The sequence below is a fragment of the Hyposmocoma kahamanoa genome, unplaced genomic scaffold (genome assembly GCF_003589595.1).
Source record: "Hyposmocoma kahamanoa isolate Upper Pololo Valley unplaced genomic scaffold, ASM358959v1 94, whole genome shotgun sequence".
Taxonomy (NCBI): Eukaryota; Metazoa; Arthropoda; class Insecta; order Lepidoptera; family Cosmopterigidae; genus Hyposmocoma; species Hyposmocoma kahamanoa.
Window position 1 is genome coordinate 3,944,586 of NW_020654878.1, and position 17,136 is coordinate 3,961,721.

The 17,136-nt window shown below is 36.6% G+C and overlaps 1 protein-coding gene across 2 annotated transcripts; it reads right to left on the reverse strand.

The window, feature by feature from the left end:
* Nucleotides 1-184: 184 nt before the first annotated feature.
* On the reverse strand, nt 185-13,792 carry LOC113237900. Of its 2 annotated transcripts, none has more exons than XM_026474613.1 (4): nt 13,581-13,792; nt 7,861-8,025; nt 4,284-4,468; nt 185-732 (listed from the first exon to the last, which is right to left on the reverse strand). In XM_026474613.1, the coding sequence occupies exons 2-4, from the start codon at nt 8,020-8,022 to the stop codon at nt 483-485; spliced, it is 597 nt and encodes a 198-aa protein (XP_026330398.1). In that variant the 5' UTR covers nt 8,023-8,025; nt 13,581-13,792; the 3' UTR covers nt 185-482. The 2 variants fall into 2 exon arrangements, with proteins under 2 accessions (XP_026330398.1, XP_026330397.1); XM_026474612.1 differs by lacking the exon at nt 13,581-13,792 and adding an exon at nt 10,538-10,594.
* Between the last annotated feature and the right edge of the window lie 3,344 nt (nt 13,793-17,136).

The window sequence follows — 17,136 nt, forward strand, 5'->3', positions numbered from 1 at the left end:
ATCCAGCCAACTGCCAAGTGTTCCTAATTGCACCGTAATTTAATCACGTTTTATTTAAAAAAGGGCGATAAAAAAAAACTAAAGTGTTTTGGTATTCTTTTCTGTTTTTAGGCCTTTTTTTCACGTTTCGCGAAAATAAGTTCTAGTGAGAAGAGCGATAACAAAAACGCCTGCAAATGATTTGTGAAATATTAATTTTAATTAACATATTTGTTACTTTTTCTATTATACATCTTCTCTTTACTCTTCTGTTATTTCCAAAACTTCACGCTATGCAAAGGTGTTCATTATGATCATTATTATCCTTTATTAATTGTTGAGCTAGCAGGTACAAACACCTTTAATCTTACGAGAGAACGAGATCCAAGAGTAGGGAAACTTTTAGATCCTCTATGGTTTGTGCATTCAAGTTCCCTCGAATCTGTAATTCCCAGAGGGACTTTGTACACCATACTCTATGGCGTCATTTCGGCGTATCAAAGTCAAAATTGTTTTGCATGGTAATGTAGAACCAAACCTATAATAGCAGATAGAGTAGCAATACCGCTCGCTTTTTGCGTAGACAATGAACTGCCCCACAGCCAGCCTGGTGGTAGCCAGCTGACCGTGTGAATTACGTCCAGGAGAGCCTTGGTGGATGTCAATGAAGCTTGTACGAATCGAGCAGGAGCACATTTTGTTCTGGACGAAGAGTTCAGCGCTTGTGCTGATACATGAAGTGCTCGAATTGATCTGGAATATACAGACAAAGAACTGGATATAGGTAGCAGTTGCAGTGAAACTTAGAACTTTAAATCGCAAATATCTGAGGGGCACTGCCATACTAAACCCGTCATCCTAAGACTAAATTGACAAGTCCCATGTGCCTGTAATTTCACCAGCACCTTTATCCTTCAAAAACCGGAACGCAGTAACGCTCACGTTACGCTTGGCGGCAGAAATAGCTAAGGCAGTACTTCCTTAGACGAACTCTTTCACAAGAAACTCTACCACTACTATAATTATATGTATTGTAAGCTGTACACCTCTCGGCAGTGCACCGTCCTTCGCCACTTTATAAAAGCAGAAGATCCAGAGCGAGGCATTTGCTTGTCGGCGCCCGCTCCGATTTCATCGGTGACGTGAGCCTTTTCTTTAACGATTCTCTTATGTGTTTTATTACCTGTGACTATTTGATTCTTATGTGGTTTCATAAAGTGTTGTGTGTAATTGCGTAAGCACAGTAAAACATTTTGTACCGAAAGATACTTCGTCCGTTTAGGCTTAAGAAATAAATCATTTGGAAATTGAATAAAATTCCGTTAAAACCGTGTTAGATGTTCCTTTTTTTTTAATTTCGAATCCTTTTTCTAGTTGATTGTATTATGTTATTCCTATTATTCTTGACTTCAATTATTTTAACCTTTACACTCGGAATGCATGTTAATTCTTACGCACAACACTGACTACAGGTTTAGAACGCGTATGAATATGAAGTATGAAGTATGAGTATGCGCCAAGTGTGCCAAACAACCACACCGATTGCCTGACTCAAACTATGGAATTATCTTTACTGTGAGTACCAGAGCAACGGAATTCACTCTGGAACACTTCCCAGAACCAGACCTGCAGATTGATTTTAATTGAAATCGGAATCGGTCCGATCGGGTAGCCCATCGAGTATAGAACCAGAAATAGAGACGAAATGTCATTTAATTTGTTTGAAAACTATTCTGCCATATCATTACTGTGACAACTACGCTCCGATTGGCCAGCCCGAGTTCGAAACAATTGACGGGTGTCGTCAATGGCTGTCGTCAACTGTTTCACTTCAAATCGACCAGTTAGCTTGAGCTTCGCTATAATGGACGAAAATTGCAAAATTACATATTTAATATTTAATTACCGATGAAATTTGATTCCGTTTGTTTTGTAATTAGACGTTTTGCTGTTTTTCCCATACCACCGAGTAGAACAGCACGGCATTGTTAAAGATATTATCTTTAATTACAATAAATATGTAATATTTTTTGGAATATACGGAGACGTACACATAGTTGTACTGTCTATATTTCAGTGCAAACGAGAGTTGATTTTTATAAGAGCTGTATCGCTAATGTGTTACCAGGAATATATGGCCCTTATTTCGTCTCTATTTCTGGTTATATACTCGATGGGGTAGCCCAACCGAGTCTCGAAATGAGATGGGTTTCCGAGGGAGGAGATGAACCTGATTCTTACTATATCTTTCTAATTTGTGAGTTAAATCAACTATTATTCCACTTTGAAATGTCAAAAGTTTCCGATCGGCCAGTTGTGAATCGCAATTATGCGGCTCGACTCGGAAGAGACGCAGTTTCCGATCGGGAGGATATTTGGAAAAGTTCATTCCCCAAATTTGTCCTACTGGGAATCACACCCATAATGTAAACCGTAATGCAGCGCTCATAATGTACACCGACAGGCCACCCGCATTATAGCTTTTGCGCAACCGTGTTCGCACCATAGTCTTCCGCGTAATCGGCATTTCGTCAGGGGTTGTGCAATTATGCGTAACTAGTATTTGATTATGGGTCTTCATTTCGGTAATTTACTAATAATAATGCCAAATAAAATCCGCGTAAATGTCGTGGCAACCAAATTAGCTTTATTTACGGGAATCTATTGTTATGAGTCTGTAAACAACATAAATTATAGCTTACTGTGCATATATGAAAGCCGTACCCATTGAAATACAAAGTAATAACGTTAAATCCCTCTACCATTGACTAACAAATAAATGGACGACGGGTCTAATACAAAAACCACGAAGAAAATGTCCCAAGTCAACGTGACACGTAAAGGAATATGAAAAAGCTAAAACGTTGAATTTAAATTGTAATGTCATGGCAGTACTGTCTAATTTTGCTTGCTTCGCTGTCAGTCGAACAAACGAAGACTAAAGCGTGAATGACGCTCTGTATACGATTTTAACGCCCTATAAGTTCGGACACTTTTTAGCGCGGACCCGACGTCCATATAATTGTAAGTCAATGCCCTCTACTGTAAAATTTAGTTCAGTGCAGATACGCGCCTTTTCCCAATGCTACATACGCGGTTTTGAACTATGCCCGACGATTCACAATCACGCGGGAGACCCGGTTTAGGTATAATCATGTATAATTGATGTACACATGATGTACACATGATGTACACTCCACACATCAGCCTGATGAAGATTGAAAATCAGCAATATACTGAGTCTTAACCTTTTTGTCCTTATTTATTTGTGTTTTATTATTAGTTTATTATTTATGATTTCTATGTTGTGTGGAGAAATAAATGTCTTTTTATTTTATTTCAATTTTAATAAGAAATAATTTTTTTTTATTTTTTTTTATTTTAAAAATAGCCTGTGGCAGTGCCGCGCGCAATGTTTTGGAGTTGCATTGATCAATGTGTGCTACATAAAGGCCACTACATCCACATGTATAGTTTGATAAAATGATTAATTACACTTTTCATTGATTTAGCTGCATAACAAAAATAAATTTAAACTGATATCTGCGTGTCGTGACGACGCAGTCACGTGCATTATTTTATCTCGCGATATCAGGACACTTAAGCGAGAAAGTAATTGGACAATCTATCAAATCTGGCTGGAAGTGTCCATTAAGATTAAGAAAAAACAAATGCTTGTTGTTTTACAAATTCTTGATTATATTGTTTTTTTACATTATCGTACTCAATTGCAAGAATCATGATAATCTTGTTGTTGGCGCCGGAAGGTGTCAATCTTTATAAATCTTTTTATAGGTACAGATTGTAAGAAAATATCCATTTTTGTGTTCTTTATTATTACGATCACTACTTCGTACTTATGGAATAAGAAAACCGCATGTAATATACGTGAAACGTACTTTTATTACACGAAATTCATAAAAATAGCACAAAATAAGTGAAACAAAAATATAAGATTCTATAAATTTCCTAATTAAGCATAAAAAAGTTGTCGACCAATTTCATTCGAAGAATCTTGAACCCTTCTGGGATTATGAAAATGCGGCCTTATTATACACAAAGGTGCTACTTGAAGTATGAACATTTTTGTTACACTATATATAAAAATTTCACTATCAGACGTTTCCGACGCCAACAACAAGATTATGTCCGTCCCTGCTACTGAATAAAAGAAAAGATAATTTTGTTGTCAAGATCTCAAGAATTTCTCTATCAAAGGTATGCGTGGGTAATATTTATTATAGAAGATAAAGATATCACCATTTAACAAGATTTTTACGACACTATTGTTAATAATAGCTTACCTTAAAAGTCCTACAAATGAGAACAGCGACCAAAACAGCTTATGTGCTGTTCTTATTTTAAACTCAATGTCGGAGTTCACCACCAGGAGGCCCGTGTCAATGAGGAACATTAGTTTCTCGGCTTGTAGGTACGATAGTGTGAATAGATTGAATGTCACGCCTAGACTACCCCATAGTGGGCCTTCCTGAAAAAAAGTGTCATACAACTATACTTCTAGTTCTTATCAGAATTTAACTTATAAAGAAGCTAGGAAGATACAGGTCCAGTGTATTGAATGAAAGTAAAATAAAACGTCGTTATTTAGTACAATAAAGCAACAAGTGATCACACGTCAAAGTGCTTTTATCTCATGAAAGTTCTAAAAATACCAACAACATGTAATAAAAATGATGTACAACTATCTATATGCGTAATTTTTGTAACTCTACATTTAAGCGTAAAAAAGTTATTAGTTGCCATTTTGGGAATGTGGCCTTATTGGACGAAGGAGCGAAGTACCGTCTAATCAATTTGCCAACATCAGGTTTCTCCTATAAAATATACACATTTAAATATATACATAGTAAGCTCACGCCCCTATGGGAACAGGAGGAGTAGGTATCTGTGGTCTCTACCACTTAACGCCACTTTGCCATCTTTATCTATTACATATTTAACTGACTTCAAAAAAGGGGAGGTTCTCAATTCGACTGTATTTTTTATGTATGTTACATCCTTAGAATAATAACGCATAGAAACCTAGTCCGCACACGCTAAGTGAGGCAAATTGAAGCGCGCCCAATGGGCCTACACGAGCGGGCGGGCCTTCAGTGCTCAAGGTCAACTTGCACCGCGAACAGCTCAAGAATTTTAGCTAAAAAAGACGAAATGTGCGGTAAATGAGTGTAAAAATACGTCAGACAAACATAAAATAGATACTAACATCACATCACATCTTCATCCACAATGAAGTAACGCGTTTCAACTTGTATTGTTATATAAATATTCACTAAAACCGAAAATTAACCTACTACTAAAACTAGCCTACATGAATTTGATTTTTGCCTCACTTGTGACAGTTCGTTTGATATGAAACTATCATTCTATGCGTTATTATTCTAAAGTTACATCAGTATTGGTCCTATTTAAATTTGAAAAAAAATATTCCACCTCTAAGGATGGCAAACTAGGGGATGAAGAGTTTTGCGTTCTTTCCGGTAACGGATTTCAATAAAACTTGGCAAATCATCCTGTCAGCCGGAATACGTCCACTGCTGAACATGGGCATCCCCCAAAGATTTCCAGACCAGCCAATCGGATGCGACGTGCATCCATCGGTTACCCGCCGCCATTACCAGGTCATACGTCATCATACTTGGCAAATAAATGACTGTAATTCCACAAACTTTTGACGTCGGTATTTTTTCTTTATAAATAAATTTACAATTGTTATTTAATAATCATTTGATTAATATAAAGATCGATGGCTAAGAAAATTTCCTTCGATCTGTCTGAATTCGAACCTTAAGCATACGTGTCTGACGCTCTCCCAATTAAGCTACGGAATTAACTAGCAGGCTTTACGAATTTTTCTACGTGCTTGTTGCAACAATTTTTTTTTTGTTTTAAACAACTTTTTTGCCGTCGTCTGTGAGAAAACTGTGAAGGTTTTTTCTCCACTCAGCCAGGTACCTTTACAGTCTAGTCATTTTTAGTCATTGTAATACTAAGTATCTTGATTTTTTACTACCATGACAAACGTAATTCGACCCCTCCTAGTAAAGTATCGTACGTCGAAATTGCCAAGTTTACAGGGGAACGTTTTAAAGTTTTGAATTCACTGAAATGATCATAACACGTGACTTTAGCATTTCTCAGTTTTATTCAGCAAAACTCGTCACTTTAAAACTCATTCTCGAATAAAATTAAGAAATGCTAAATTCGCGTATTAAGCTCATTTCAGTGAATTGAAAACTTTAATACGATCCCCTGTAAACGTGGCAATTTCGGCATACGATACTTTACGTAGGAGGTCGAATATTACGATAGATATTTTTAATTTTGCCACTGTGAAAAATTACTGGCTCATCACTATTTGTGAACGAAATTAGGTTCCGTATTGTAAAATATGAGTTGGATGTAAATATATTACTAAACAACTAAACATTGCTTCCATCCTTACCTATAGTTGTTTATTTATAAAACCAAAATGGGTAAAGGAGAAGGGTCACAGCCCATAGAAAATTAACCCAGTCCCGGCGCAATAAACACATTTCTCAGAATTTAGCTATTAGGTAAGTAGGTAAATTATATAATAGCGCTACACGCCTGTCCATAACAGTTACAGTGCCACTCAGATCTTTAAATTGCGAAGATCTGAGGGGCACTACCCCTGCGCCCGTTACCGTGAGACATAAGTTGACAAGTCTATTAAGTCCCATGTGCCTGTAACTTCACCAGCTTACCCTTCAAAACCGGAACTCAGTAATGCTGACATTACTGCTTGGCGGCAGAAATAGGTAAGGTGGCACTAACTAAAACGTGGATTAGTGGTAAAATATTTTTTTGAGATATCATAAAAAACCATAACCCAGTTTTAGAATATTGATATTGTTCAATGATATTTCAGCTATGCAACGGTAAGTTCGATAAGTCGAACACGGTAACTAATTTTAACTATAGAAGAGTATTTTGTGCTCCATTTTTTGCTATTTAAAACGGTTATTTGACCATTTGTCACTTAGCCGCCTTTTAGTTAACGGACGGCAGAATACTACCCTGGACGAACTCTTTCACAAGGAGCTCTACTGCTACGAAAAATTACATTTATTAAAATATTAAAATAAAATATATAATATTAATCTCTCGCCAGGACTGGTAGCTGTAAAGGTACTAACTGGGTGATAAATCTGTCAAAGATTTCTCATAGATGGCGCTACGACTAAAAAGTCGTTAAAGACCAAGTACAAAGACACGACGCAAGCACATAGAAAAATTCGTAAGGTCCGTTGGTTCGTTCCGTGGCTTAGTTGGTATAGCGTCTGGCACGGTATGCAAGAAGACGTCGGTTCGAATCCGACCGGATCGAAGGAATTTTTTCTGAGTGTTTTTTCTGAGTGTTCGATCTTTGTATTAATAATTATAACAAACTAATGGAGTAATTTCACAAAAAATAATTGAATATCAATTCAATAAAAATTTAATTATATAATATTAAATTATATTAATTACATTTCGCTATAGTTAGGTATGTACGAGTTATATAATGGCTTGCACATGGTGTCGCCATCTCTGAGGTCCCGGGTTCGATCCCCGACCGGGTCTGTGTAGAAACTAACTTTTCTATATGTATCTCGGGTCTCGGGTGTTTGTGGTACCGTCGTTGTTTCCGATTTCCATAACACAAGTGCTTTAGCTACTTACTTTGGGATCAGAGCAACGTTTGTGATGCTGTCTAATATTTGTTATTTATTTATTTATACAAAACCTACCTTAGCCTTACCTTTTTGTTCTCTATTCTTTAAAAACTAATTACAAGGAAGTATTAAAAGTGACCAATGAGGCAGTGGGTTTGATCCCTCGCCTTTGAGAACTTACTTGTTTTCTAAGACCATATTTAAGTGTAGTTTTAAGGTAAGCAGCGTCGTCGTAGAGTCGCAGACATGCTCTTGCCGCTGCAACCCGCGCACTAGCCGTTAACAAAGATTTTCGATCGGTGGTTGCCCCCAAAAACTTCAAAGTGTAGCATGTTAGATTCATTACCTGAAGATATCGTTCAATTAGGTATTACTTCCACATTCTGCGCACACTCCCCGAAATGTATCCGATAGAAAACCGACAAGCAGGCTACTTTTCTGCGATGATCGAGATTTTGGAGCTTCGACTCCACAATAGGATTATTGTTAATAAGTCTCTTTGCTTTACGCTCCACCGAGTCCAAGGCAGCTAACTGGTATTGGGCAGAGCCGTCCCAAAGGTGGCAGCAGTACTCCATACAGGATCGAACTTGTGTTTTATACAGATTTAAAAGCTGTTCAGGTGTGAAGTACCGCCTGACCTTGAAAAGTATGCCTAGTTTTCTGGCAGCAGTTTTTGCCAAGCACTCGATGTATCGCCCAAAGTTGAGGTTGGATGATAAGTCCAGACCAAGTAGCTCAAGGTGGTCCCTTATCGGCACGGATACACCTCGAAAAGTCGGAGTAAGGTGTAGGGGACTCCGTTTTGATGAGAAAAGACACGCCTGTGTTTTAGCCGCATTAAACCTGACCCTGTTAGCATCTCCCCAGTCGGAAGCAGCTTTCAGACTCAGGTTCAACCGGGTGACCATCGCCTCTCGCTTACACCGGATCTCTTCACTGTTATCTCGGGCGTCTGGCACATAACTCACCGCCACTGTGCTGTCGTCTGCGTACCCAAAGATACCGGGCATCAGCAGCAGGTCGTTGATATGCAGCAAGAATAGAGTGGCGGAGAGGACAGATCCCTGAGGTACACCGGCATTTATACCATGAGGAGCAGACGAGTAACCATCTACAACTACACGGATTGACCTATCCTTCAGAAAATCGCCTATCCATGTGCAAAAGCCAACAGGAACTCCGTAGGCTGGAAGCTTGTTTAACAGGCTATCATGCCAAACCCTATCAAAGGCCTTTGATATGTCGAGAGACACGGCAAGCGATTCACCGCGTTTCTCGACAGCCTCGCTCCATAAATGTGTGGCGTACGCAAGAAGATCCCCAGTAGATCGTCCACGGCGAAAACCATATTGTCGATCACTGAGGAGATCGTTATCTTCGAGGTATCCAAGGAGACGGCTGTTCAATACACGCTCCATAGTTTTACAGAGTATGGAGGTGATTGCGATAGGTCGATAATTAGATGGGTCGGCATGGCTACCTTTCTTAGGTACAGGCTGTACATTTGCAAGCTTCCAGGATTTCGGGACTTGTCCAGAACTCATAGAGAGGCGATACAGGCGAGTCAACACTCCCTTACATAGTCACTCTATCGCGCGTGAACAGGAGTGTACAGGACTGCACGCAGGAAAGCCTGGACGCGCAATCGTGCGCGATACGCCTGTTTAAAGTTTTTTAAACTAACGCTCTTTCGCGCGCGATTGCTCGTGTTCGTTTATCGTACAAAAGAAAGAGTAGGTCATTCTCGGACTAGAGTTCACTACCTAATTTCCGTGGCAATTTTTATTATTTAAATGTTCAAGTATATTATCGTGTAATTATTAAATAATATTTCACGATACAATACTCGAATGTTAAATAATATTGCACGCCAAAAAATCGAATACTTAAATGATGAAAATTGCCACGGAAATTAGGCAGTGAACACTAGCCCGAGAAAGACCGACATATGCATGCGGCATTAATGCTCTGGCCACTTTTTTGTAACAATTTTTGTAATGTATGAGTTTATATGAACCCTGCCACATTGAAACGCGCGGCAGACGCGCGGCCACCGCGCGTTTCAAATTCCCGCGCCCGTAACCCGGCGCCTCTGTGTGGCCTGAGCATGTGCTATAGAGATGGTTTCACGCCACACTGCTTGTGGCCTAATGCTACATTGGAATAGGCATTGTTCACAAATTTTGACCTATACATATTTTTGTGGACCGAAGTATCCTCTTTTATTGCCGTGATCCTAGTCATGGCACATTAGTGGTTTACAACCTTACAAACTTCGTGAAGTTAAGTTTTAAATGATGATCAATAGACACGTCCTCTCGCTTCAAGGATATTGATGGGAGTGATAACGGAAGGATCCAAAGTAAGAATAGTGGAAGGGAAAATAATTCGAGAACGATTCAAAATTTAAAAAGAAAGTGGCCAGGAACCAGAGAGAAGGGTGACAAAAAGGGATGACGATGTGAGGAGGTCATATCGTCACAAGTTTAACTGCTTTTGAAGCATTGGATATATACAAACATATTGGCCCTCATGGGGTAGTGCCTTGATTGTTTAGTACTAGTAGGGAGTGTTTTATATTGTTTGTACCTTTATACGTCATTGTATTATTTTCGTTATAGCTTTGTCTTTTCCTTTCACTTACTTCTGATAAATTTATGTAGGCCGAACATTGAGTTACAGAGGCCGAACAATTCTTTTACTTTTGTTAAACAGGCTAGGCACAAATTGTCTCCGACATAAATAGGGATGTTTTCATAGAGTTTCTTTCATACAAATAAAGAAGTTGATAAATAATAATCTATGGTATGCATCACAGATAAAAAATATACAGTTAAAATAGTAAATTAACGTACCTTATCTCGGTTGGCGTGGGCCTGCAACAAATCGTAGATTTCGTCCACGACCTCCATCTTTAATCGATATTTTCTGACTGATAGATTTCCCGTGGAGTTAAAAAGAATTTTATCTCACGATAAGATTATATTTGACGATTTACTTCCTATTTTGAGGGCTTTTAATATATGTTATGTTTTGCCCTTATATAATATTGGATAAGATTATATTCTTATCTAAATCTTTGCATAGAATGGATAAACCTAAATAGTGAGATACTTACGTTACTTACTGTATTATATAGGTGGTATCTCAGCGACAGAGTCTTCTTATTTAATTATTTATTTTAAAACAATAGCTTACAAATAAATATCCAAACACAATAGTAAACTTAAGGCCAAGTGGATAGCACTCACGATAACATCATAGTCACAAAATAATAATAATAGTAGATACTAATATATGTAAAATACAATTGATGCAAACAAAATCAAAGTCAAAGCCAAATAATTATTTGGGCATTTCTCCAAAGCTGCAATTTTCTGTTTCCATGCTAGTCTACTCCACTTCACTTATTTATCAAAATAAAAATCTACAATAAAATATAGTGTATATCTTCCCAATAAAGCTTTCGGACCTAATGGAAAAAAAATCCGAAATGTCTAAAACCTGACAACGGTGGCGTGTCCCGAATGCAGAATCCAACACAAAGTATCAGTTTTCTCAAAATTGAAACTATATATAAATATTAGACTTTAGTTCACGTTCAATAAATTAGATGACAGTACTTATAATCTGCATTTCACAATAAACTAGACAATCGTTTTATCACAATACTAAGATTACTGCGTGTCCTAGACTTTCGCCGGAATTCGGTGGTAGTTACTAATCACGCTACTCATCACAAGTGAAGCATTGTAGAAGTTTTGCAATTCGTTCGTATTATTCGACAATCACGCCCCTGCGGCTGGAGAGATGGATGTTTTCGCCGATTTTAGGACTTTTAGCTTGTAAATACGTAATTTGGTGGATTTGGTCCACGTTGATTTTTTAATTCGGTGCATACGATATTTCAAAAACTAAATTTTATGGTTGTATGTAGTATTTTTATAATATGTATTGTAACTAATAAAATATAATAACAATTTATTGGTTCTAAAAGTATTGTCTTCCACGAGTAATATAAAAAAAATGAATATTTTCTGAATCCCGTGGCCATGAATTCAGTAGATTTTATGCCACTAAATTCAGAACAGCTTACACTGAAGTCGGAAAAAACTGCCATCGAAGCCATATTTTCTTTGAAAGCAAGAATTTTATACGTTTTTTCATATAAATGTTTAGATACTTATTATTGATTTTCACAATTTTATATTACTTACTACTTGCTTCCCACCGAAAATGAACAAGGAAAATCAATACAGAAAAGAAATATTGGCAATCAAGAAGATGAAGGAACGTGCTAGAAAAAGACAAAAAGCGATTCAATTATATATGAACGGTTTAAAGAAAAATATAGACGGAGGTATGCGAAGAAAAAGCGGAAGGAAAGATTTTGAACTTGCATGAATTACTTTGCCATGTATAAAAAGTAATGAAAGGTATTAACGAGCAAGAAAGTCTAGGGATTGCTCTTTTCAAATAAACTTAAATGCTATAGAATACAATTTTAATCATAATTGTGTGGAATCTAGACTCATGTTGTCTTTCCATACATCTTTATTTGACACATACATCTTTATTGAAAATATGGAGAAATTAGATAAATTACCGAGATAATTACCTATTACTATAACTTACGTTGATATGCCCAGAGATCTGCAGTTTTTTTGACATGTAAGTCTTGTGAATTAACATGATGAAAATTAAATACACTGCCACAAACTTTAACATTTTTCTTTAGGAGATCAATAGCTAGAGAAGAAGAGGAATTTACTGATTCTGTAGTGTTCACCATAGATTTAGGATTTTTTCGCTACGGTGTTCACGGCGATTTCCGAAAAGAACGATTCAAAAGTTTGGGCTATCTCATCTTTAGAGTTAATAAGTTTGCTGTCTAATTCTAGAATTATATCTCTATCATGTTGTTTAACCCTGCCTGACTCTTCATTCATTTTTTGTTCCTGAGGAGATGTAGTCGTTTCTTATATGGTTTCAAATCACAATTTAATAAATTGACATAAATATTTTTAATAAAGACTGACATAATTACTTATTTGTGTGTACATATCGCACCACACATGGAAAAATGGCATAAGTGGAGTTACGTCATGTTTCTTGCTCCATTAATACAGAAAAATACAACCCACATCCTCTCCAATTCTAGTAACTCTATGTACAATATTAGTCGATAGAGTTACAAGAATTGGAACGGAGCAATAAACATTTTTGACGTAACTCTACTTATGCCATTCTTCCATGACGGGTGCGATATACTTATTGAATATCATGACAAATAAATAACGCACGTACTCATAGACCCGCATTAGGGAAACTCTTGAGTCGTGGGTGCCATGGACACACACATAAACAACCACATTTAACCAGTGTCTGTTGCCTCAACGTGGCAGACGCTGGTTTTTCGATCTTTATATCAATAATAATTATAAAGACCGACAATTTAAACCTAAAAGGACGCAGGAAAAGTGGGAAATTAAAATCTCTTATCAGAAATACAAAAAATATTTAATATATTTCTTATTTTTTCAAATCAATCACTAACAATTTTGAGGTACCATTGTAATTGAGCATGACATATAATTTTGTTACATCTAAATATGTCATTTACAAAATAAATTTATAATACAAAGAAATGCAACAGAAAATAAAATATATTCAGCCCTGTAATATACAAATTACCTATAATACATTATTTACAACTTCACATAATGGTTAGACCGACCACACACGTTACACGAGTGGTGGGTAAGATGAGTCCCATATCGGTTCGCACAATTGTTCGTTGCATAGTTCCTACATAACAAGCAAGTTGTTTTGATTATTTGTATGCTCCCATGAAACGCTCTGATCGGATTTTTAAACAAAAATGAAATTCATACTTACAGTTACATTTTTCCCAGGACAAAGTACTCAAAAATAATCTATAATAAACATAGTACCTTAGGATTTAGACATGTGCGCCGCATTGTAGCCGTCTAGAGGTGGGCGTTTAAATGAAAAGCACTTAAATAAGTTCATCTACACACATATCATAAACCCTCTATGATGTGTTCAAAAACCGCAAATTACGACCAGCATAAAGATAAACTGTTATGTTACAACAAATTTCTTATCTGTGAAAATGTTATTATTCCTTCATATTATAATCACTTCACTTTTTATTTTTATGGCTCCATCAATATGAGAACTGATGATTTTGCCAATGTCACAGTTGAAAGAAAAAAAAACGAAACAAAAAAAAAAAAATTTTCGCTAAGCTCTAATAGGACATTAACCGGTGTTGGTAAGTTGGACTACGGGAGTACTCAGTTGAGAATGTAAAACAAAACAGCAAAACAATATTTATAAATATATGTTATTTAAGTGGATAAATTTACATAGAGTAACAATATGGGGGGAGAACACTAAAGTTAAGAGGTATATTATAATCGAATTCGATTTTATTATTACATTCAAATTTCGAACATCTCTGAAAAACAAAACAATTTGATTGGACCTCAATTCTAATATCAGTCGAGATGAAGTTTTATTCGAAATCAAATGTCAATAGCAAACAATTTTGCCAATTTCATACGTTGCTTGATATCGAACGATATGATAGTTGGGGCCTATTCTAGTTTGTCTATGAATTAAAAATAAAAACTACGGTTGTGTGACATGCGTAAGAAAAGTTTTTATATGCCGCCATTTCGCCAGTCGTAACATGCGGTTCCTGAACACAACACAGAGAGCTTTTAAGTGTGTAGATAAAGCAGTGTATGTAACTGTATATAATTAGTCGATAAAACACCCGTGACCCACACTCGTATTTTAATGCCTTTCATTGTATAACAGTTACATTATATATATAAAGCTACAAGTTTAGACTCACTTAGAAAAATAGAACGCATACTTCCCGATATGGTAGAAAAAAGATATTTATACCGTTGTACGCGGATAGGCTCCAAGGTAAATAATCAAATATGAAAAGACCTGAATGTGGAAAATGTAAACGAATGATCAACGGCCTGTAAAATTAATTGGCAACACTTATTGCTCATGTAAATTAGTTTTCAAGTTTTACAATGTATGCAGTTGGTTGTATTTATAAAAAATAAATAAACACTACAAGCGAACAGCTCCCAAAGAAAATTTTGCCAGAATAAAAATTTAAAATGGTTTTTAATGTGTCCCATATTTAAATATAAGATATAATGTTTTTTTCTTTAATTTGGTCATACATTGTATTTAAATATATTTAATGACCAATAAATAACTTTATTTTTTAAGGTATTAATCGCTCCTGTGCAATTGCAGTGTTTCCTTTCCACGTTTATTCGGTGGGGCCGTCGCTTTTATACACCACTATATACGATGTGGTTTTAGTGTGTAATGTAGTTTATGTTATTTATTCATGTATTTATTGAGATTATTTGTGAAATAACTCCACTAGTTTTATTATGATTATGAATACAAAGACCCAACACATAGAAAAATTTTCATCGAAATACCCACCGGGTCGAACACAGAAAAATTTACGTCGAAGTTCCCATCGGGTTGAACATAGACAAAATTTCGTCGATCTTCCCACCGGATCGAATACAGAAAAAATTTCGTCGAAGTTCCCATCGGGTCGAACACAGAAAAATTTTCGTCGACCCGGTGGAAACGTCGATCTTTGTATTCGATTATGTATTGAGACAAATACACGATTTATTATTCTTTATTATTTGTGTTAATTGACAAAATCACGGCCGACTGAAGACTAAGTTTCATTTCCTATGTGTAACAATCGCGAAAACCTAATAAATAAATAAACATTAGACAACATCACATTGCATTGTTCCGGTCCGAAAGCAACTAAAGCTAAAGTGTGATGGAAATCGGAAACAGCGACGGTACCACAAACACTCAGACTCGAGACAACATTGAAAACTTAAGTTTCTACATTGATCCGGCCGGGGATCAAACCAGGGACCGCAGAAATGAGACAGCATGAAAACCACGGAGGTCGTCAAACTGAGAACTTGAAATGAAAACAAATTAATTTAAGCAATGTTCTAACGTATGCCACGCCGAATTTACACCGATTACGCCTTCGCCAGTCGAAAAATCATCAAACGCCGTAGCCGATGTTTTAACGAGTGTCGCACATGTCTACTCTTGATTCTTTAAGTTAAAACTTTTTTAACAATTTTGAAATAAATAGTAATTCCAACGGTTACGTCATAAAATAAAACCATAACAGATGAATTGTCTCACCATAATTGACGCGAACTTAGTTAAAAAATACAGAAGTTTACTTCACATAGAACGAACGAAACAAACCTTTCGATATCTCGACCCAATAAATCAAATTATCAATAAGTCCTGCGCAATCGTGTTACCAAGTTCGTTATCGTTAAGTATATTAGTAATTTAGGACATAATACAAAAACACATTTTTCTTCATGAGAAGTAACAATGATTTTACATAGTTAAAAAAAGTGTGGCTTTGTCATGCTAAGGGTATGATTGTATGTTTTTCTTTATATCATATGACGTACGAAAAATGACTATTATTTCGAGAGTGTATAGACAGAAGTGGAATTTTAATTCATGCAGCAAAACATTTGCGAGCTTTAGACAGACACTATCGTGCGTGTGAAGACGTTGGGAGGAAAAGGGAAAGATCGCACGATTACGCTCATCAATCGCGCACTCCAACACGCGCCAGTTTCACGCGGTCTATCCTGCGCTATTAGCAGGGATCGGAATAGGTGGAGATTTTTTACCTAAACTTCGAGGAACATAGACAGAAAATGGAGACTGCCTTACGACAATATTTTTTAGGTCCTGGACGGGAAATCACTTAAGTACATTAAAAATTGACGAAATTGGGGACAGGCAGGTACACTATATTTATCTTCTTCTGCCTCTGTGGCCGAACGGTTACCATGCCATAAGAGTGTCCGTGTAAAGGCTAATGCCTTTACACGGACACTCTTTCCGTTTTAACAAAAACGAACACGAGCACTCGCGCGCGAAAGAACGTTAGCTTAAAAATTTCAAACGGGTAATCGCGCACGATTGCGCGTGCACGCTTTCCGACGCGCAATCCTGTACGCTCCTGTTCACGCGCGACAAAGTGACCGTGTAAAGTGGACTGTTAGCAAAGTCGGATTGCAAATTGCATGGAAGCCTTCAGCATACATTTTTGTTATCACTTTAAATAAAAAGAACTTGCTTAAAACTTAGGTAAAGTTAATTTTGTAAAACAGAAAAACTTGCTTAGCTCACTATTGCTTGCTTAGTCGAAGCCAAGTTCGTTTTAAAAATCTCACCATAAAAAATAATTAAACGTATTGCGTGATTTTTAGCAAAACGGACTAAACTAAAATTTATCTAGGATGATCCCTAGGACTAATTTTCATAACATTTCATTAATTATTTTTATAAGCCTCGCTTTTCAAATTAATAG